General features: G+C 36.9%; 1 protein-coding gene across 1 annotated transcript in view; it reads left to right on the top strand.

The window, feature by feature from the left end:
- The window catches only part of TM9SF2 (transmembrane 9 superfamily member 2), a 57465-nt gene that overhangs the window by 22153 nt on the left and 12397 nt on the right, over positions 1–22915 (top strand). Inside the window, exons 4-12 of the mRNA XM_045567221.1 lie at positions 2299–2426; positions 6345–6474; positions 7800–7924; positions 8844–8955; positions 9990–10069; positions 10839–10947; positions 14927–15059; positions 17335–17454; positions 19968–20025. Coding sequence (XP_045423177.1) covers positions 2299–2426; positions 6345–6474; positions 7800–7924; positions 8844–8955; positions 9990–10069; positions 10839–10947; positions 14927–15059; positions 17335–17454; positions 19968–20025 — 995 coding nt within the window. The remainder of the gene's footprint in view (positions 1–2298; positions 2427–6344; positions 6475–7799; positions 7925–8843; positions 8956–9989; positions 10070–10838; positions 10948–14926; positions 15060–17334; positions 17455–19967; positions 20026–22915) is intronic.

The raw sequence follows: 22915 nt of genomic DNA, 5'->3' as shown, positions 1-22915 counted from the left end.
CTTGCCAGGAAAGCGCAACCTTATAGGTTTCCCTCAGATGTGAAGGACTTTGATGTAGTTTTTCTACCATTTGCTAAAAGCTGGTGGTGGGATACATAACAGTAACTGTCATTTAGTGAATACCTATTTTTGTCAGTCAACATGCTAGGCATTTTGCACATATATTACTGCATTTAATCCACCAGCCCTCCAAGGCAGATATTATTAAACCCATTTTACATATAAGTTAATTGAAGCTAAGGTCGGCTTAGGCAGCTTTCCCTGGTCTCACAACAAGATAGAGCTGATTTATACTCAGGTCTTACTGTAGGTTGATGAAAGTATTTGATTTAATGACTTCCACAGAATTATTCCAAAGAGAAAGTGAAATCCTCACTGAATTAATTCAAGAAAATTTATAATAGTAAATTTTCCTGAATAAAAATATAGAACAATGATAAGCTTGCATAAGAAGGAGTTAATTCCTTTGGGGGCCAAAAATATTTTAAAATCCTTAACAAAACATAAATAAAATACTTTTAAATCCATAGCCAAACATAGTTTACAATATAAAATCCCCAACTAAACATATTACAGAGAGGCCGGGCGTGGTGGCGAGCACTCTGGGAGGCCGAGGCAGGAGGATTGTTTGAGCTAAGGAGTTCAAGACCAGCCTGAGCAAGAGCGAGACTCTGTTTCTACTAAAAATAGAAAGAAATTAGCTGGACACAACTAAAAATATACAGAAAAATGTAGCCAGGCATGGTGGTGCATGCCTGTAGTCCCAGCTATTCAGGAGGCTGAGGCAGAAGGATTGCTTGAGCCCAGGAGTTTGAGGTTGCTGTGAGGCTGACGTCATGGCACTCTAGCCCAGGCAACAGAGTGAGACTTTATCTCAAAAACAAAAACAAAAACAAAACAACATATTCCAGAGAGAGGCAGTAAAGTGTTTAAGAGCATTTTCTCTAAAGCCTGACTCGCTTGGCTTAAATCCTGGCTCTGCCATTTGTTAATTGCATGACTTTTTGTGCTTCAGTTTTCTAATCTGTAAAATATGGGTAAGAATACCTGCCTCATAAGGCTGTTGGGAGGATTACATGAGGCTTACTACGTATAAAAAGATCATTAAAAATAGCACTAAATAAGCATTAACTATTATTATTATTAAATGTCACCTTTAGTCTTCCTATTTCCTTCAGATACAAATTGACTCACCTAAACCCAATGAGCATTGGATAAGGTGTAAGATTTGCCATTTTAGTGTAAGGAATTATGTCTCTCTGCTTAAGTCATTTTAAGTTTGTCACCTATGCTTCTGATTCCTCAGTGTGTATACTTTTTCCATTTTCCACTTTTTAAAAATGAATCTTTAGGGTTCATATAAGGTTCAAAATATCAAATAATGGTGCAGCTATTGCTGTATTGACAGAAGTAGCCGTGTGGCCAAAATTAAACCGTTGGCTGATAGGTGGCAGCAGTGGGCTACACTTAAACTTTCGCTTGTCAGCTGATGTACAGCAGCTGATTTAGGGAAGTTAATAAGTAATATACAAAAAAGTGTAGTGCATAGAAGAAGTGAAACATCCAATTTTTTTAGCACCTGTAATAAAGTTTGAATTTATTAAAAGATATCTAATTGTGACTGTCATTGTTTTTATGCACATGGAATAAGTCCTAGACTTTAAAATTGGAGGAATCCTTAATTTTGAACTCAGTTTTTTAAAATTACCAATTGTTGTTTCAACTTTATTATTAAATACGATCCTGAAAATTGAGAATATTTTCAAACATGAGTAAAAAGTTATGTCTACCCTTATTTTAGATATCCAAATTTGAGTTTTTCTTTTATCATCACATTCTGTCTTATTCACTGCTGAATCTCCATCACCTGGCATTTAAGAGGGGGCACTTAATAATGTCTATTGGATATTTGAACATAAAAATTTGCTTATTACTAGAAAGCCATCAATTCCAGAGCTTCTAAACCATGGCCATGGGATATTAGCATGGAGAGACTGATGTTCCATTTTGTTCTACATGTGGGTTGTGTTTTTTTCTCTTCTAGGGCTCATTTACATTTAAAAGGTAGACCGATTGAAATTATCAAAAATAAAAACTTATCAAAGGAAAAATTGATGACTTAAATTTATAGAGAAACAATGATTAAAATTTAAATCTGAGCTGTGAGGAATTTTAAAATACCAATATTAATGCACTTAAGTAATTTAATGAGACTAGTACTTTTACTCTATTTATGGTGTTGGTATGAAGGACCTGGATATTTTTTCATAATTTCCTTTCCACTTTCTTTTGATACAGTTTACGTTTAATAAGGAGGAGACCTGTAAGCTTGTTTGTACAAAAACATACCATACAGAGAAAGCTGAAGACAAACAAAAGTTAGAATTCTTGAAAAAAAGCATGTTGTTGAATTATCAACATCACTGGTAAGACATGGAGATTTTGGATTTTGGGCTTTATCCTTTTCAAGATGAAACCTCTGCTTCACTGACTGTATAAATTATTTGATTGACTGTATAAAATATAGCAAATTAATTTATTTCCTTTTTTTGTTACTCATGGAAGTAGTATGAAGCAGTAACTTTTACTTGCCAGAGGATTATTAATTAAAGTTGGCAGCATCATTTAAAGTATGTTTTAGCTGTATGTAGAGTACTTCTTTTATTCACATACAAGCATACCTTGGAGATATGGCAGATTCCGTTCCAGACCACCACAGTAAAGGGAATATCACAGTAAAGCGAGTCGCACAAATTTTTTGGTTTCCCCATACATATAAAAGTTACGGTTACGCTATACTGTAGTCCATTAAGTGTGCAATAGAATTATATCTGGAAAAAAATGTACGTAACCTTAATTAAAAAATACATTATTGCTAAAAAATGCTGACGCAGAGACACGGAATGAGCACATCCTATTGGAAAAATGGTGCTGATAGACTTGCTCAATGCAGGGTTGCCATTAGCTTCCATTTGTAAAAAAACGCAGTATCTGTGAAACGCAATGAAGTGGTGCACAATAAAATGAGGTGTAGTTACCAGTAGCATGTTTATGCTTTGGGGAAAGGACCCGGATCAGTCTTTTAGAGAAATACTGTTATTGTATACTTGTGAGCCCTGAAAAAATCACAGGAAAACAAAATTTAACTTTTCTTTGATGTTTGATAAATAGCATCTACTTCAAATAAAGCAGTTTTTGCTTAAACTTTTTTTTTTTTTGTAAACATGATGTAGCATTAACAAGTTCTGTACCACTTTGTATCAAAATCAAAAAGCATTTAAAACTGTTTTGGGCTGGGCGTGGTGGCTCATGCCTGTAATCCTAGCATTCTGGGAGGCCGAGGCGGGTGGATCCTTTGAGCTCAGGAGTTCGAGACCAGCCTGAGCAAGAGTGAGACCCCGTCTTTACTAAAAATAGAAAGAAATCATATGGACAACTAAAAATATATATATATATAGAAAAAATTAGCCAGGCATGGTGGCACATACCTGTAGTCCCAGCTACTCGGGAGGCTGAGTCAGGAGGATTGCTTGAGCCCAGGAGTTTGAGGTTGCTGTGAGCTGGCTGATGCCACGGCACTCTAGCCTGAGTAACAGAGTGAGACTCTGTCTAAAAAAAAAAAAAAAAAAAACTTTTGTTTTTGTTTCTGAGGTATTATGTACTTACTATATAATATTCAAACATAGAATATTTTAGAATACTCCCCATATCCAGCCTTTGAAGTATAACTATTCTAAGTAATTTTGCTTGCAAATGCTATATTCTATGTGGGGTCATAGTTCACGTAGGTTTTGACCTCTTCTAGAAAGTGTAAGATGCTAGAGGTGGTGAATGGGTAGATTGCCTTCGTGTGTTCCCTTTTGGATGTTCATTCTATCAGTATATCAAATTGAACTGTTTGCCCATCCCCAGTGAGGTTAAGAGCCATGGATTTCAGCTGAGACCTGACCAGGTTCTATGGCCTCCTGTTGCCCCCTGCCCCTTAGTTCAAATCTTTATGACATTTTATTTATAAAATTATAATTAACTAGTTGCCAAAATACTTAAAATTTTTTAGTATCATAGAACCACTGGACTGTAGCTTATTGGACAGAAAGGGATCTTGAAGATACTTCAAGCTAGTGAGTCCCAATCCAAGATCCCACCAATTTAGCAAAGGGGAAAGATGTGCTATTTTCAAAAATTCAGAATTCTGGCTGAATGTGGTAGCTTACACCTGTAATCCGAACATTTTGGGAGGCCTAGGCTAGAGGATCACTTGAGGCCAGGAGTTTGAGACCAGCCTGGGCAATATAGCAAGACCCCATCTCTAAAAAAAATAAATGAGAATACTAATGAATGGTATAAATTTACTCATGTTAAAACTACACACAGTGACTTAAATGCCAAGTTTTGTTGCTTTTGGCTGCAATTTTCTGAGTGTATTATGACAACATGGGTTATTGTATTCTGATCAGAAACTTTGGGAATGAATTTATTGGGAAAATCAGTTATTAATAAACGAAATATTGGTGGAAGTGTTTCACATGGAGTCCTTGTAGGGTGATAATAATGGAAGGGAGTTCCTTTTTTTTTTTTTCTTTTTATAAATTTATGGGGTACATGTATAACTTTGTTACATGGATATATTGCATATTGATGAAGTCAAGGCTTTTAGGGTATCCATCACTGGAATAATGTACATTGTACCTATTAAGTAATTCCTCCGAACAAAGTTCTTCATGGTAAAAAGTTGGGACTAGTCATTCAGCCTTTATCCTTTTGAGTCATCTTCTCTATCAGATTGGAAATATGATTTTTAAATTCTTTGGTGTTAGAAATTCAAATAAATACTACTCCTAACTTAGGAAGACAGTAATTGAAAATGATGCTTGAAATTTTCTTAAGTGTCTTTAGAAGGGTTCGTTGGGGTTTTTTTTTTAATGCTTTCTACTACCAGAAAAAGGCGACTTTGTGAATGTAAATCATTATATAAATGACACATTTAGGATATTGACTTTTAAAAAACCTAAATTGCCCCTTCATTCCTTATTTTGGTACTAGCACTATAATTTTTATGTAGTGCTTTCTCTGAATGATAGCATAAAGGTACTGTATATTGTCAATATATATTCATTAATTGAACTTCATTCTCTATCTAAAAAATTAAAGCAATTAACTGATTCTTTAGGCCTCTAGAAAATCTGAATTATTTATTTTATATTGCATTGTCTTTATGCCTCTAATATTTTATAGTCTTTTCATTGGAACTACTAGCCTGCTGGTTATAATAATAAGTGGTTTAACAGTATAGGTGATTCTAAAACTTCGTACATTGGGTACTATTAAACAGCGTTTAAATGTGACGAGGCATGTTTTATTGGGTCATTAATGTACACCTTGGGTGAATATAGAATCATAGTTTTACTTCCTAAGGCATGTATTAATTAACAAATAAAACATGCCCTGGAGTGTTGTCTTATGACTGTAATATAGCTAGTATATTTTGAGTAATTTTTTTTATTTGTATCCTGCAGTGTGCTCTGGGCATAGGAGACCACATACTTGGACTTTAATGTAGTTATACAATGCTGCAGAATTTTTTTAGTTTTTTTTTTTTTTTTAAAAAAGGGTTTTTCCACTGTAGAAATTGAAAGATTTGGCTCTCCAGCTTTATAGCAGTATTTCTTTTAGAAATAACGTGGATTTACAATTTTTACAGATTTTTTGTACTATAATTTTCACTTTTTTGCTTGGCCCTGTATTTGAATATTTCCCTATATCTTGCAATTATATCCATTTCCTTTTTATTGAATTACCTGGGTAATAAAAGACATTCGTTTCTATATTCTTCAATAAACTGTTCCTGAGGAACTAGGCGTATTGCTTTGTACCTGTTTAGAGCTTTGAGTGTTCTACTAAATTATACTGAAGTGTCTAGATAATATTGTTAAATTAGCAATTGTAATAATTTAATTTATAAAACTCCCTTTTCCTGCATACATTTATAGTTTTAAAAAACCTATACGGTTTTGTTGTTGTTGTTGTTTAAGGCTAATCAAGTGAAGCAGTGGGAGTGGAGAAGGAACAAAGAAATCTGTAACTGGTTGTGATCAATTGGTTGTAAACACCACTGCACTTGGACCAGCCTGTAAAGTGTTTTCCTCACTACAGTGGATCAGATACTAGCATAATGTCATTACTTATGAAATGCCACATTTCATTAAATTCTTTGTGGCTTTTGGAATCTTAAGGCATTTATACATTCATTTAAATTTTACAAAGTGATGACACTGATTTGGGCAGTAATTCTTAGACATGTTTGGTGGGTTCTCTTCTAACTTGGCTTTTATTTCTGTGCATAGGATTGTGGATAATATGCCTGTAACATGGTGTTACGATGTTGAAGATGGTCAAAGGTTTTGTAATCCTGGATTTCCTATTGGTTGTTACATTACAGATAAAGGCCATGCAAAAGATGCTTGTGTTATTAATGTAAGTTCATGATAAATTCTGTTGCTTTTTGAAATGGCTTTTTGGTAGAACTCAGTTTTTTACATGGACAAAAATTGTTATATTTATTGAGTCAGTACAGGTCAGATGTTCTGAATACAAATAACTACTTGGATCTTAAACTTAAGCCAAATTAATAATGTTTAAATCAAACTCTAGAATTGAAATAATTCAGATTTGGTTTAACATTTACTGAGAGTGTCTGCTGTATATTAAGTGCTATGCTAAGGGTTAGGACTTTGTTCTAACTCTACTAAATTAGATTCAGGGCAGGCGCCGTGACTTGTACCTGTAATCCTAGCACTCTGGGAGGCAGAGGCAGGAGGATTGCTTGAGCTCAGGAGTTCAAGACCAGCCTGAGCAAGAGTGAGACTCAGTCTCTACTAAACAGAAAAATTAGCCAGGTGTCATGGCATGCGCCTGTACTCCCAGCTACTCAGGAGGCTGAGGCAGGAGGATTGCTTGAGCCCAGGAGTTTGAGGTTGCAATAAATTATGATAATGCCACTGCATTCTACCCAGGACGACAGAGCTAGACTCTTGTCTCAAAAAAAAAAAAAAGTTAGATTCATAAATCTTTTATGTAAAAAAAATGTAGATAGTGGAGTGTCAGAAAGACTTCATCAAGTTAATTAAATTTGTATTGCAAAAGTTCGGTATTATACCCTTTTTAAGTTCTGTCTTTGAGCCATTCTTTTATATTTAAAAATAGATTAATCAAATGGAGACATTAGAAGGTAACATAGAAGGTAACTAGAAGGTAATTAGAAACTAAGTAGGGATAAAAATAAATTTTGTGTAATCAGGTCAACCTGATTTAATGGGTATGTGGTCTGACAGAAGTTAGCATGAGCGTGATCATGAAACTGATTCTATCAGTTGTTAATGCTTTTGTGAAAGTTGATCAGAGATACTTGAATAATTTAGGCTATTGGTTTAGTCCCACATTACAAACTTCCAGGGAAAAGAAAAGCCTTTAAATGTATAAGATTTAGCATGCTCGTAACACAATAACATAATATTTTAAATTTTATTTTGAGTGAAAAGCTAGAAAATATTATTAATGGTCTTTTGAAGGGGTACTTAATAATACAATTTTATGTAAAAATTAAAACTTTTAGAAGTATATACCTTCTCCAATTAATTTTTGGCTTAAAGAGTTTAAGTTTAAAACTTAAACATGTTAATGGGGAAGGGTTAAAATTCTGTTCAAATTTAAATTTTCTTACTTGTAGCTCATTTAAAGTTTCACGTTTTGACTCTCTTATAGCCAGTTTTCTACCTTTAACTTTAAGTTCTGTTCCACAGTCAGAATTCCATGAAAGAGATACATTTTATATCTTCAACCATGTTGACATCAAAATACACTATCATGTTGTTGAGACTGGGTCCATGGGAGCAAGATTAGTGGCTGCTAAACTTGAACCAAAAAGGTAATCATATTACTAGATAAAAAGTAAATAAATATAAGTGAAGTTTAAGTTCAAAGCATAAGTGTTCGGAGCCCAGTTAACTTATTACTTAATCAGTATTCTGACATTTCAGTATTGATTTTACTAAAACTACCCTTAGCATGATTTGTTATTGAGTTATGGGTTGTCCAGAGAAACCCTACAGATAATTATTTTCCTGTGATGGTAAGCAGTCAAGCCAAGGTGACTTTTTGTTTTGTTTTTCAGTCAGGAAGTTTTGACAGCTTTTCTATTTGTCAGCGGGGAATGGAGAAGACGAGTGGTTGGGATAGTGGTCCTCTTCACAGTGGAGAGAGCATTGCCTCAGATGTTTGCAGCTTTCCTCTGCTCCAAGGCCCAGATGAGCTGATTAGTGCTGTAATTTCTAAAGCCTCCGTGCAGGGTTAGAAGCCAATATGTGACGGGCCATTGAAAGAATATCTCTTCAAGTTGTCTAGTTTTTTTTTTTTAGCATGAAAGTACATATCAGTTATTAGTGAGATCCTTTTTTAATTGAATATCCCATTTTTTCCGTGACTTTTCCTACCATTTGAATTAGCCATTTTCTGATGCACTGGTGGTAAAGAAATGCATGCCATAATAAGATGGCAGTTAATTTAAACCCCCTCAGTGGTTTTTTTTCCCTTAAGATTATTTAAATGCTCTTCAAGTATAAAGTTTTCAAAAGTTTGTTTATAATTGTAAGGAATAACTTTGTATACATACTCATCACTAAGCCCGTTATATTAAGTAAATATTTATGCTATTAAATGTGGCATGAATAATTTCACCTTTATCAGCAGCATTGTGAAATATGTATAAAATCTCTAACCTTTACTTCACCCCATTTTTTTTTAAACTGTACTTTATCAGCATCTTGCCAAAATGTTTCTTTCCACAGCTTCAAACATACCCATATAGATAAACCAGACTGCTCTGGACCTCCCATGGATATAAGTAACAAGGCTTCTGGGGAGATCAAAATTGCCTATACTTACTCTGTTAGTTTCGAGGTGAGTTTGCTTTTATCTTTAGTATAACTTAGAAATTTATTTTAAATTTGTACTGATTAAACTAATTAAAAATATTAATGATTAAGCTTGTCAAATAAATAAGTTATTAATGAGCTGAGTTTTAGAATTGTCAGTGTACCAAGCAACATAATCAATTTCAAGACTAAGTCTTAGTTTAAATGAGAAGATACAGGAAATTGGAGATATGAGCCTGATTTAGTGTTAAACATAAAAGATACATATAAAACAAAAGGTAGAAAATAGGCATAGAGGATACTATGGAAACTTCAGAGATATATTCAAAAAGCATTTGGGAAAACATTTTAAAAATCAGGATTTGAGTATGACTTAAATAGGGAGTTTCCTGTTGGTAGATTATCTTAGGAAGTTAAAGAGAATGTTTTTATTAGCAAAGGAGTTTCTTAGGAGGAAATTAAAAGTTCATTGTTAGAATCTTAGGCAGTTTTCCACCTCTATTTTTTAAAAACTCCTTTGGCAATCCAATATAGTTGTAATGTTTAATATCCCCATATGATGTTTCCTTTTGCAAGCCTAGCACAGTAAACAGTATATATTTCTAGATATTAAGAGCTCAGTATGGGTGACAACTGCCAGATGCTCAGTGTACCTGGTATGACTTTGCGATCTGGCTAGTGTCCCTAGGCATAAAGAGTAAACTGTTCCATTCAATTATTTTCTAAAAAAAAAAATTTAATATAGCTCTAAATTTTGACATCTAAAATAAACACTTGCTAGTTAAAATTTAAAGACTTTTAAAAACATAAGTATGTGGGTATTATTAGGAATTCTTATGTTTTTTTTTTTAATTTGTTGCTTAATCTCATTCTGATTTTCCCTAGACTTGAGTAAATCTGAAACTCCGTGATTCTCAGGACTAACCAAAGTTATGATAATTAGAAATTGCAGTTGTTGACTGAATGGAGACAAGCTATGAATGAGAATTTTTGGATTTTTAATGTGTTTTGTCAGCAAGTGCTTATTTAAAGATATTTTTTTTCTCCCCTTCCCCCCAGGAAGATAAAAATATCAGATGGGCATCTAGATGGGACTATATTCTGGAGTCTATGCCTCATACTCACATTCAGTGGTTTAGGTAAGAGGGCAGAGTTAGTCTGCTTTTTGCTTTCTACTTTTTCTACCCTTCATCCCTTTGAACATCTCATTTATTCTCCAGTCTTCTCTAGTTTATTCAAAAGTCTGAACTTGAGTTCAAATCCTGGCTTTAAGTTACTGGTTTTGAGTCAGGGCAGGTCACTCAATTTCTCACAGTCCATCTCTTGATCTAGAAATACTCACCTCATGGGATTGTTCTGAGCATTACAGGACATAATGGAACAGAGCATTTGAGGACATTACCTGGCATGTAAGAGTGCTCAATAAATAGAAGCTTCTGTTGTTATTATGACTATTTATTTATTATTTTCCTCTTCAAACCATGATTCAAAACTTTTATCTAGAAAGCTGTTTATGGTGCCGTAACTCTCCTTTTCCTGTTTTACTGACTAATGTTTTTGATACTCACAGTAAATTTGTTCTTCAGTAAATATCTTGAGGGTACAAGCCAGTTCTTCATTGGTTCCTTACAGCTTGTGCTGTAATGTTTTGGACATAGTAGTTATTTAATAATGTTGACCATGGACAAAAAATTCTAGTTCTAAACAGACTATAAAATGATAAGTATATAAAATTATATATCTACTAGAAGGAAACTTGAAAGAAATACAGTTCATTGAATTTGTTGGATTTCAGGTAGTTTTGATTTTGGTTAACGATGTGTTAATGTTTAATAAACGGTTTAAAAAAGAGTTGCACCGTTCCTAATATTAAGCTACAGATTAATCATGACATGCTTATTTCTACAGCATAATGAATTCTCTGGTCATTGTCCTCTTCTTATCTGGAATGGTAGCTATGATTATGTTACGGACACTGCACAAAGATATTGCCAGATATAATCAGATGGATTCTACGGTGAGTGGAAACATTTCAACTAGTCCTTGGTCTGCCCAGGATAGTCTTTAAAGTTTCATCACAACATTCAGAGCTGAACTGTTCACAGCTACATCTGTCAGTAGACTGGTGCCGGTGGGTGATAGGCACACAGCTACAGCTTGTTGTCTTTCCTCACTGTGTGCTGTCCCCCCTGCCAGATTCCCTAGCCCCGATATATACCCACTTTGTGAAACAGAAAAACTGAATGGAAAACTCCCAAGCAATTTTTGTGTATGTGTGTTGATGTTTTTAAATTAATCCTAACTGAATTTTTACCATTTCAACCTTTTGGTGTATTCAAAGTAATTTAATGTCCCAGCCTTATTTATTCTCAAGCATTTTAAGTTGCCTAATGTTATACATTTTCATTTCAGCAGCACAATAACAAAAGTTTCATAAGAGTTACAGTAATTTGTATTAAATGCAAAAAATTCAGATTTTCATTGTTTTCTCTTCCCTAGCTTCTTCAGCCCTCCCCTCCACTGCCACCTTTCTGTCTTGTTCTAATTGCAAAAAGAACATACCAATATTTATAAGCTCTTAACATTTCTACTCTACAGTCTCTTTTTTAAAAGTAATTTCAAAATATTCTGTTCATAATTGGCTTTTCCAAATAATTGCTGGTAGTGGAGTTTTTTCTTAACTTGCACAGTGTCACTGTGTGGCATATGGGCCAGTGGCACCTCTGCCTCCACTCCTGCTCCCGGTCTTGTCCTCCCCTCAGTCTTTTAGCACAGCAGTCAGAGTGAATCAGCTCAAACAGAAGTCAGATCATCTCACACCTCAGCACGGCCCTCCAGGGACTTCTCTTTCCCTCAGAGTGAAAGTCAGAGTCTTTACAATGGCCCGTAAGGCCCTGCATTGCCTCAGTGCTCTGTTCCAGCAGGCACGCATTCCCACGTCGGAGCTTTCACGCTCGCTGTTCTCTCTGCTTGGAGTGTTTGTCCCTCAGAGGTTTACATGGCCAGCTCCTGTACCTCCTTCAGCTTTATTGAAACGTGAGCTTCCCATTGAGAGCTTCCCCACCATCCCACATAAAATTACATCCTCTCCTACACACACATTCATGCTTCCTATTTTTTCTCTATAGCACTTACTACTGTCTGACATACTATAACTTTTCTCACTTATTTTAGTTTGCCTCCCCAATGAGAACATGTACTCATGAGAGCAGGGATTTTTTTGGTCACCCTCACTGTAGTATCTCTGGTGTTTTAAACATTGCCAAGCTTATGGCAATAAATGTTTGTTGAATGAATGAATAAGTCAGTCAGTTCTTAATGTACCATACTTGTTGATACACTGCTGGGTTCACAGTAGGTAACAGAGGTATCCAAGGAGTCCCCTGCTCTAACCCACCACCCAAAAAAGTGAGCCAAGGCCAGAGCAGGAAATAGATGCAAGCCTGAGAGGTTGAGGTTCCCTGTGGGTCAGTGCTGTTTTCAAGTCCTTAGCCAATTGGAACGCCAACCGCTGGGTCAGCAGCAAGGAGCTGAACCTCAGTCTCGTCCTGAAGTAAGCCTGGATTCTGAAAGTATGGCCAGAATGGTTCCAGGTTAGTGAGTGCTTCTTATTCTTGGCAGAATCAAGTAGAAACCCAATGAAAGGAAGTCTAGCACATTTAGATTCACAGGATTCTTCCAATTAAAGATCAATAAAATGTGAGCTATTAGAAATTTACAATAAACAACAGATTTAGGACTCTGAAGATTTGAGATACTAGAATTATTAGTCTCAGAGTATAAAATATATGAAAAAGTAACAGCTGAGAATATTTCAGAACAGATGAAAGATAAGAATCCATAGATAAGAAACACAATATATCCCAAGCAGAATAAATAAAAAGAAATCCACATCTAGATCATTCGTGGCAAAACCATAGAACCTTAGAGAAAGAAGATCTTAGAATCACCCAGAGGGGAAAAAAAGACTGAGCAACTGCAGAGGAAAAACAATTAGCCTGACAGTGGGGTCTCAAAGATAAAATATTATTAAATTGGTGAGAGAAATTATTTACATAGAATTGGGTACCCAGAGAAGCTGTCTCTTAATGAAGGTTACATACTTTTTGCAGGTAGATAAGAACAGTTGATCACAAACAGATCTTCACTGAAGGAATTTATAGAAATATGTTAGCAGAAAATAGTCTTGATTCTGCCCATGGGAACAGGACTGGGTGGTAGATGTGGGGCCGCTGAGTAAAATTAAAAAAAAATACTTTAGCAGAAAATAAATAAATAAGTGAAGCCAGTCCTAAAGGGAGATTTAGAAGGATTAGTGAACTAAGAAATTCCAAGTAAACATTTTCCAAATGTAATAATGAGTCTAAATTTGGAAGTTAACAAAGGTATATCAGTAGGGAAAAACGAAAGCCAGGTGTGGTGGCCTTTACCTGTAGTCCCAGCTACTATAAGGTAAAAAAGACAAATGTCAACCAGGGAAAAATATTAAAATCCTAAAATCAAGAAAACAAGCAACAGCCTAGTAAGAAACTGAGCAAAGTACATGAAAAGAGAGTCCATAAAAAAGAAAATACAAATGGCTCTTAAATATATAAAAAGGGACATTATTCATAATAGAAATGCAAGTTAAAACTGCAGTGCAATATTATTTGCTCATCTAGTACTTTGGCAGAAATGAAAATGTTTGAGATGAGCCTGTTGGGGGATTGAGGACATGAGCACTTTGATGCCTAGTGTATGACACTGTAAAGTGCTATAACCTGTGGGAAGCGGTTTGGCTTTGGAGATTGTAGAAACTGGAGAGAAGTCAGCGAGTGACCCCAGGTTTCTGCTCCAAGCTGCCTGGCTGGTTAAAAGGATCTCCCTGGCTGCTGCTGTATTGAGGATCAGCTGAATGGGGCACACATAGGAACAGACCCATTCAGTGCATACTGCAGTAGCCAGGTAAGGTGTGATGGTGGGTGGGTGTCCTGTGGATATGTTTCGGTGGGAGAGTATATCTCTGTATAGAGTATAGATCTGTTAAAGGGTCACGTGTGAGGGGTAAAAAGGGAAGAATCATGGGTGGCTCCAGGTTTTGGGAACTAAGCAGCTAAAAGGATGGAGTTTCTATCTACTGGGGGAGTCTGTAGGAAGAGCAGATTTAGGTGGGAAGAGAGAGTCAAGAATTCAGTTGTGGATGATTCTGTTCAAGATGTCTGTTAAACAACCAAGTAGAGCTATTGATTGGGTACTTTGTATATATGTCTGGAGATCAGGGGTGTGGTTTGGGCTGATGATGCAAGTTTATTACTATGTTTACAGCTATGCTTACTGTACTAGCAAAGTATAATACCATTTGCTTATTTTGGAGATTAATAAATATAGATTGAAAAGGATGGCATGTGATTAAAAATTATGTCATCAAGTTGGTCCACAAAATTTGACTTAGAGTAGAACTATGTAGGGATCACATTATCTTTGTAGTTTCTCAGTAACTATATTTATAGACCTTAATGCAGTATTTTAAAAACAGTTTAAGAAAGCTGTAGAAAACTCTGTGAATCAAGCTGTATTCTTCAAAATTGAAATATATATTAACATTTATAAGTTTTTTGGGTTTTGTTATTTCTGAAAGAGGGTCTCACTCTGTCACCCGGGGCTAGAGTGCGGTGCAGGTCACTGCAGCCTCAAACTCCCGGGCTTTAGCGATCCTCCTGCCTCAGCCTCCTGAGTAGCTGGGGCTACAGACATGCACCATGATGCCCAGCTAATTTTTCTATTTTTAGTAGAGATGGGGTCTTGCTCTTGCTCAGGCTGGTCTTGAACTCCTAAACTCAAGCAGTCCTCCCACCTTGGCCTCCCAGAGTGCTAAGATTAGACGCGTGAGCCACTGCACCCAGCCTATGAGTTTTTTTAAATGTTTTTTCACTACCAGCACATTCAACAGTGAACAAACTGTCTGGTTGTCTCGATGATGCCATATGACAACTGAATTGATTTCATTCTTTTTTTAGGAGGATGCCCAGGAAGAATTTGGCTGGAAACTAGTTCATGGTGATATATTCCGTCCTCCAAGAAAAGGGATGCTGCTGTCAGTCTTTCTAGGATCTGGGACACAGATTTTAATTATGACTTTTGTGACATTATGTAAGTATTGAGGAAAATTGAGAAGTAGAAAATACTTTTTCTAAATATAGTAATTATTTGAGAACCAGTTTTCTTAAGTGGGTAGCTAGGTAAGATTGTTTCCAAGAGTCCTTTTGGCTCTCAAAATCTGGATGCTTTGGTCCTAAGTGACTTGGGGAAGGGTTAGCTACACTCAAAGGCTGAAGCTTGGTCTCTCTTTTCATCTCTGTGGAGTCCAGGCTTTTCTTGTGGTGGCACTGGGCCAGAGGTGAGTAGGTCACTCAGGGTGACTCCTCTACCCAGCCTTCGGGGGAAGGAACAGTCTGGTTAGGACTCGCAGACATTTTTGGCTTCTGCTGAGGGAGGAGAGAAGGGGAAAGGGTTAGGGCAGGAAGCTCTCTGTAGACCTTTCTCATCTGGGGAGGATTCTAGCAGTGTCTAGAAAAGATCTTCCTAGACAAAAAGTGTCTCTTCTTTGTGCCACCTGAACATCTTCAGAAATTTTAATATGTAAGTTTTTCTCAGTTAGGACAATCTGGGTTTTTTTTGTTTTTTTTTAAATTGACATTCCTTAGAGATCCTGATCAGCCACAGGGGTGGTTCTAAGGCTACTGTTCTAGGGATACATTAATTGCACAGTGTTCCAGTTTGCCTCATTGGTAAGAGAAAAAAAAGTTTATAAATAGAATTTGATAAATTTTATGTTTTTCATATTTTCTTTTATTGATGTCTGCTACTGATAAGTGGTAGCAAATGAATATTACGGGAAGCATTCAGGAATAGCTGGCTGCCTTTTAATAATTTCCTTAGTGAACATTTGGTCTTATGTTTGATTACACATTAAATACGTAACACTATAGTCAGGTACTGTTAGTAAAATTCTTCCAGATTTTTATGATAAAATTAACTATATAAATGCCTTGCAAAGAGCATTATTACTTCTAAACGTCTAGCACCTGAATAAATTTGGGAACCACTGATTCACACATTTGGGCTCAATTTAAAGACTAATTAGAACATCTTTTTTCAATCTACTAATAAGTTAAGGAGATAAAGCTTTGATAGGGCTAGAATTTGTAAGTATATCATACAGAGAGGGTAGGTCAGGAGAAGGTCTCATAGAAAAGGTTTGGACAGAGGATAGTGTGAAGGCACTAGATGCCATAGAGCCACAGTGGACTCAGAGCAGGATGGAGACTTAAAGATAAATTTTGCTTTAAAATTTTATCAGGAGCTGCTTTCTGCCTCAGTCTGGTTTTTGTTGGGGTCAGCTAGAAAGTGAACTTGTACAGAGGGAAGTTTGAGAGAGCCTAGGACAGGAGATGATAGGAATGATTTTCCTTAAGTCCTCAAATATGAACTTCCTACTTAAGGGCAGTCCATTTCTCAGGCTGGGGGAGAAGGGGATTGCATCTTAGCTGAAGTCCTGGTAGGTCTTGTAAGGCTACCATGATGTGTTTCCTGCTGATCATGGTGCTAGTCAGACATGTGCGTCATGTGTGTGCTTGGTCGTGCACGCTTTGAGGGAAACAATGGGGATTTTCTTGCTGCTGGAATTAGAAAGCCACTTGAAACTCTTGGCACTATCTTACTGGCCTTGAGATTCTGAGCATGTCATAACTCTTGAGCCCCAGCTGAAAGCTGGGAGTCTCTATAGACATAAGTTGGCATTTTTATTGTCATTAGTAGGAAGAGTTATATAGGGAAGAGCAAACAAAGCTAACCAACTGAATAAGGGCTGGGGCCAGAGTTACCCTGAGTCATTGACCAGGCCCTTCAGTAATTTGTTTTTGAAAAGCTAATGGTGCTATGGAATCTTTTCCCCCGTTTTGCTCTTTGATTAGATTCTGTCTTATTTCTTATGTTTGAGTGTTGTAAGGGTTTGGTTTTTTTTTAACCCCCAGAGCCAGAGAACTCAGTATTTTAAAATGAAACAAAAGCAGGAATATTTCATAATGTGAATATTTTTATTTCTGTTCATTTTAAAAGCTGTACTTGAATCTCAGAAATGCTGAGTGCAGTCTTGAGCATCCAGACAGCCTCCCTGATCATGGGAAAGATGAGGTCTTATGGATTCTAACAAGAAACTTCCAAAGTGGATTTTGCCTTATGTATGATCAATCATATTGATGCAGTATATCAAATATTACTAAGAGTCAGTATAGCTGCATGGTAGGATAGCGCATGTTTTTTTATGAAGTTATATTTGTCATCTTGTTTAAAAAACGAGAAGGTTCCTCTGTCATTTCACAACAAAGGAAATAGGTAGTAACATTTATAACCTTTCATGTTCTAGTTTTTGCATGCCTGGGATTTTTGTCACCTGCCAACCGAGGAGCGCTAATGACATGTGCTGTGGTCCTGTGGGTGCTGCTGGGCACCCCTGCAGGCTATGTTGCTGCCAGATTCTATAAGTGTAAGTAAGAGCCACTGTGTCGGGGCGTCAGATCACGAATCAACTGCTGCAGCGGTGGGTTTGAGCTGGGTGTCAGATAGGCTGCTCTATGAGCAGCATGTCTTTAGAGGTCTGTCCCTAGATAAAAGGAGCCTGGCTGGTAATTTCTTTTGTGATGTGAATGACTATCCCTATGTTTATTTGCTCAAAAATGCTTACACAGTGAAATAAGCAGATGAGGAGCCTCACCCACCACTCTCTCATTCCTTTGTCTTTTAAGCTTTGTCTTAACAGGTTGGGCTGAACAACTTAGTTTTTTTGCACTCAAGAAGCATACTCAGACTAATAAAGGGAAAAAGTATACAAATCTGGGTGTCCCTTTTCCTACATATGAAAGGCCAGACTTATGCTGTATCAATTTAATATTTATAAAAACAAAAAAACTGTAAACTAAGATCTCACTATTTTAGAGAGCCCTGAAGTAAGTTACTTTTGTAATATCATTGGTCTCAAAGTAATATCTTGCTTTCCAGAAGTAAGATAAAGTTCAGTGAAAGAATGGGTCAGGGCCACAGCATAAGGCTGAGATGTGACTGGGTGACCTAGAAAGCAGCTCAGCAGAGTCAGTGAGTGCCAGAGTTGGCCAGCGTAGGAATGCTGAAGCCCTTCTGGGATTTACAGTGATTCTCCGAGGTCTTCTGATATGAAGGTTTGAGGTGAAACACAGGCAGGTCACATGGGCAATGTTAAGGTGGGATTAGGTTGTCTCAACCCCGAGTAGAATATTAGCTAGACTTTGCCAGACACAATTCTCTTCTGAGTATGTGAAGTCCCATATGTATATGTGTTTAAATGTGTTTTAATTTCTGTGAATTTTCTCAAGTTCTTTTTTTTTTCTTTCATCCTTTACTAAAGGACATAGGTTTAGGGTGTCATATATATTGTAATGCATGTGGAATACCAGTCAGACCCTTGTCCGCCACGGCCCCCTTCCTCCAGATTTCAGCCACACTGGCTTTCTGTCAGTTCTTACAGGGTGTGTTCCTTCCCACCTGCCTCTCACGCCCTGTGCCCATACACGTCCTGGACCTCCTCCAGGTCACACCTCCCCATGCTTCAGGTTCCCCAGGTGCAGATCAAGTAGCGTGATCATTAGCAGAATGTTACTGAGAGATGCTGCCACGTGGCCCCATCATAAAAATATTTCATTTTATAGAGTCATTTCTAATGTTTCAAAAAGTATTATTTGGATTACAGTTGTATTAAACCCAGAATTAATCATTTCATAAAATTCTCTTCATCAATAACACTGTGAAATCAAATCACACGTGTATGATTTTATATATAATTTTGCCATTTTCTTTTAGAGCAAGTGGCACTTAAACTTGCTTATAAAACTATGTTAAAAGTTTTTTAAAAATCAAAGTTATTCTCAGATGTCAGCCAGTTTTATCACCGACTTTTAAACTAAGAACAGAGGAATACTTTCATTTTTTACTCTAGATACTTCAGTATTTGATTTTTTTTTTTTTTTTTTCCCCAAGACAGAGTTTCACTCTGTTGCCCTGGCTAGAGTGCCGTGGCATCAGCCTAGCTCACAGCAACCTCAAACTCCTGGGCTTAAGCAATCCTTCTGCCTCAGCCTTCTGAGTAACTGAGACTACAGGCGTGTGCCACCATGCCCGGCTAATTTTTTTTTATATACATATTTTTTTAGCTGTCCAGATAATTTCTTTCTATTTTTTTAATAGAGACGGTTCTCGCTCTTGCTCAGGATGGTCTCGAACTCCTGACCTTGAGCGATCCTCCTGCCTCAGCCTCCCAGAGTGCTAGGATTACAGCTGTGAGCCACCACGCCCGGCCAGTATTTGATTTTTTTAAGTGAAAAAAAAAAAAAAAGCCAAATAGGAGAGGGGCAAAGGAGAGTGAAAAATGTATAAGCAAGTATGTTCTGTCAAATGACCATAATCTTTCTACTCTTCTTAGTTGTCTGATCTGACCACTTACCTCCCCAGTTCCCACCAGAAACCATAATGCTAGAGGAACCCTGAAGATTCAGGCTACCATAGTAGACATTTAAATGTGTTGCATATCAGGCTTCAGAGTTCCACGTTTTATGACAAATTCTGAAACTGACCAAAAGGTAAACAAGAATCCCCAGTGTGCCCTTTCTGTATGCAGTCCCACTCATGGATACTGGCCTAGGATTTAAGGGTTTGTTTTGTTTTGTGGTTAAAAAAGAAAAAAAATAGAAAAGAAGAACTGGTCTGGATGACTCTCTTTTGATGTTGAACTTATTTTACGCTAAAGCAAAAATCTTTAGAGCAGGACTTATCCAGGGCAATCCCATGCTGTACACCTTAGATTTGGTTCATTTGATGAGGACATGTCATATCATATTTGCTAGTACCATTTTCTAGGAATGGGCACCCAGAGCTCTCTGACAATTTGGAACTGCCAGACTTGGGGTATGTATATTTGATTTGCTTTAAAGAAAAAGTCTGTATTTATACTACTTTTGTTTTCTTCTGTAGCCTTTGGAGGTGAGAAGTGGAAAACAAATGTTTTATTGACATCATTTCTTTGTCCTGGGTAAGTAATTTTTCAGTAATTATTTTCTTAATGTGGTTATATTTTAGTCCCAAATTTTCAGTCCCTTAAGTCTTTAATCCTCTCTGACTCTAAATCATGTACCTAAGAAAACATTTAATTTTTGAAAAGGAGTAAAAAGTAAGTATTTAATAAACATTTGCCAAATAATTACTACCTGTCTTATCTGAGGAAAAGTACCTTTAGACATGAGAAATCCTTACTTAAAAGTCTTTTTATGTCTTAATCTTAATAGTCAGTTTGACATGTTGTCATGAAATGCTGCATTTAAAGCTTTGACCTAATCACAGGAAAGTATCCTCACCTGAAGATAGTTCAGGCAAGCATACATTTTCCCATTTTTATGCAAAGTATTGCCACTTTTTAAGAATTTATTCCAGTAAGTATAGAGTAACACATACCAAAAATAAAAAGTAAACAACCACCAAAAATCAAAACAAAACAAAAACCTTGACTTTCTGGAGGATCACTTCTGATCTCAAGTATCTGGTATGCTTCTGGTCTTAGAAATAGAGGCTGCTTCCTCCCCAACCCACAAATTTCTGGTGGGAAAGAACAGGCCAGTGAACAGGCAGTGGTGATAAAGAAAGCCAAAGATGACGAAGTCTAGAAACCAGGGCTGTTTCATTTGTAGGCCAGAAATGAAAGTGTGATAGCAGTGCTATTTTTTTTTCTTTTTCTTTTTTTTTTTTTTTTTTGAGACAGAGTCTTGCTCTGTTGCCCGGGCTAGAGTGAGTGCCGTGGCATCAGCCTAGCTCACAGCAACCTCAAATTCCTGGGCTTAAGCGATCCTACTGCCTCAGCCTCCCGAGTAGCTGGGACTACAGGCATGCACCACCATTCCCAGCTAATTTTTTCAATACATATGTTTAGTTGGCCAGATAATTTCTTTCTATTTTTAGTAGAGGCAGGGTCTTGCTCTTGCTCAGGCTGGTCTCGAACTCCTGACCTCGAGCGATCCACCCGCCTCGGCCTGCCAGAGTGCTAGGATTACAGGCGTGAGCCACTGCTCCCGGCCAGCAGTGCTATTTTTATACCTGTTTAGGGCAAATATTCTCTCTGATTATCACCTCCATTGAAGATTCACATCCTTCTTAGCCATTCACGTTCCATTCAAATTTTTATGCTTTTCTCAAGCCACGTCCTTTCTCTTCTTTCCCTCTGTCAACTCAAGAAGTGCCTCTCTTTACCAAGACTGCCACCTGTGGTTTCCTTCAGAATCTTGCCTTTCAACCACCTCTCCCAGTCTCTCACATCTTCCCCTGTTCTCTTCCCATATGTTCTGTTCATGTGGTTCTTCTCTTATTCCTACAAATATGCTTAGATGTCCCACGTCCTACAAAGAGCTTCCCATGAGCATCTTCCTCTCATTTCTGTCTTCTTTTCCATTCCCAACAAAATGCCTTGAAAACAGTCTGCACTCTCATTCTCATTTTCTCAGCATACATTTGCAGTGTAAACCCATGTAATTCATATTTTTCCCCGTCATTTTACTGAAACTTCTAAGTTTACCAATAATGTTCCCATTTTTAAATCTGGAGACCATGTTCTACATCTCAGAGGCCTCTGTAGATTGTCTAACATTAGATTACCTTCTCCTTGAAATGTATTCCTTTTTTGGCTTCATAGAAATTATCCTATGCTGCTGCTTTTACGTTTCTGATCAACCTTTCTGTGATGTATAGTCTTCATCCCACCCTTAAAAGTAGTTGTTTACCAGCAGGATGGTGAGGTGCTCAGCTCCAGAGCAAGTGTCTGGTACACGTGTGTGCTAAGAACATGAGTATTCCTGGGACTAGAGGACTTGGTGTTCACCTGGGAATAGAAGGATCATTTAGTAACAGGAAATCTAGTCATATAATTTTATATGTAACTAAACACCTACATATAATTATTGCAACAGATGCAATCAAATGGCATTTGATAATATTGAGCATTGTTTCCAGGTTTTAAATTTCCTTACATTAAAAAAATTTTATCTCCAATTCAAAACCAACGTCATTTAATGATAATAAAACACTAGAGACATTCCCATTAAATCACTTTTATGGCTTGTTACTTAAGTTGTACTCACAGTAAGGCAGGAAATAGAAATAAAAGACTATATTCCAGGCTGGGCGAGGTGGCTCACGCCTGTAATCCTAGCACTCTGGGAGGCCAAGGCAAACGGATTGTTTGAACTCAGGAGTTTGAGACCAGCCTGAGCAAGAGCGAGACCCCGTCTCTACTAAAAATAGAAAGAAATTATTTGGACAGCTAAGAATAATATATAGAAAAAGTAGCCGGGCATGGTGGTGCATGCCCATAGTGCCAGCTGTTTGCAAGGCTGAGGTAGGAGGATTGCTTGAGCCCAGGAGTTTGAGGTTGCTGTGAGCTAGGCTGACACCACGGCACTCTAGCCTGGGCAACAGAGTGAGACTGTCTCAAAAAAAAAAAAAAAAGGATATATTCCAAAAAGGTAGATTTCATGTTATTTATAGGTGACGTGATTTGTATACAAAGAACACCAACAAATTTTAACTGTAAAAATTGTATAATTAATAAAAAGATTTTGGCAAAATGGCTAGATATCAACTAATATTCCAAGATGATAAATACCAACAATAACCAATTAAATATTTTAATGATAGTGGTAGTTGTGTGGGAACAGGACTCTTCTACACAATACCTGAAATAACCTCTCATAGTTTGCATGGTACTTATGATAAGTCTATAAGATTATTAACTAGTAAGAGACACAAATTCTTCACCTTGTTACTTGATGAAAAGATCAAGTATTATGAAGGAGTTTGAGGATGTCTGTGGCTGCTGGGACGGAGAATATAGAAACAGACCATATATACATGGAAGCATGCTAGACATGACGTCACAA

Source organism: Lemur catta, chromosome 13 (assembly GCF_020740605.2).
Source record: "Lemur catta isolate mLemCat1 chromosome 13, mLemCat1.pri, whole genome shotgun sequence".
Classification (NCBI taxonomy): domain Eukaryota; kingdom Metazoa; phylum Chordata; class Mammalia; order Primates; family Lemuridae; genus Lemur; species Lemur catta.
The sequence above is the reverse complement of the archived record's forward strand: the minus strand, read 5'-3'. Positions and strand labels throughout refer to the sequence as shown.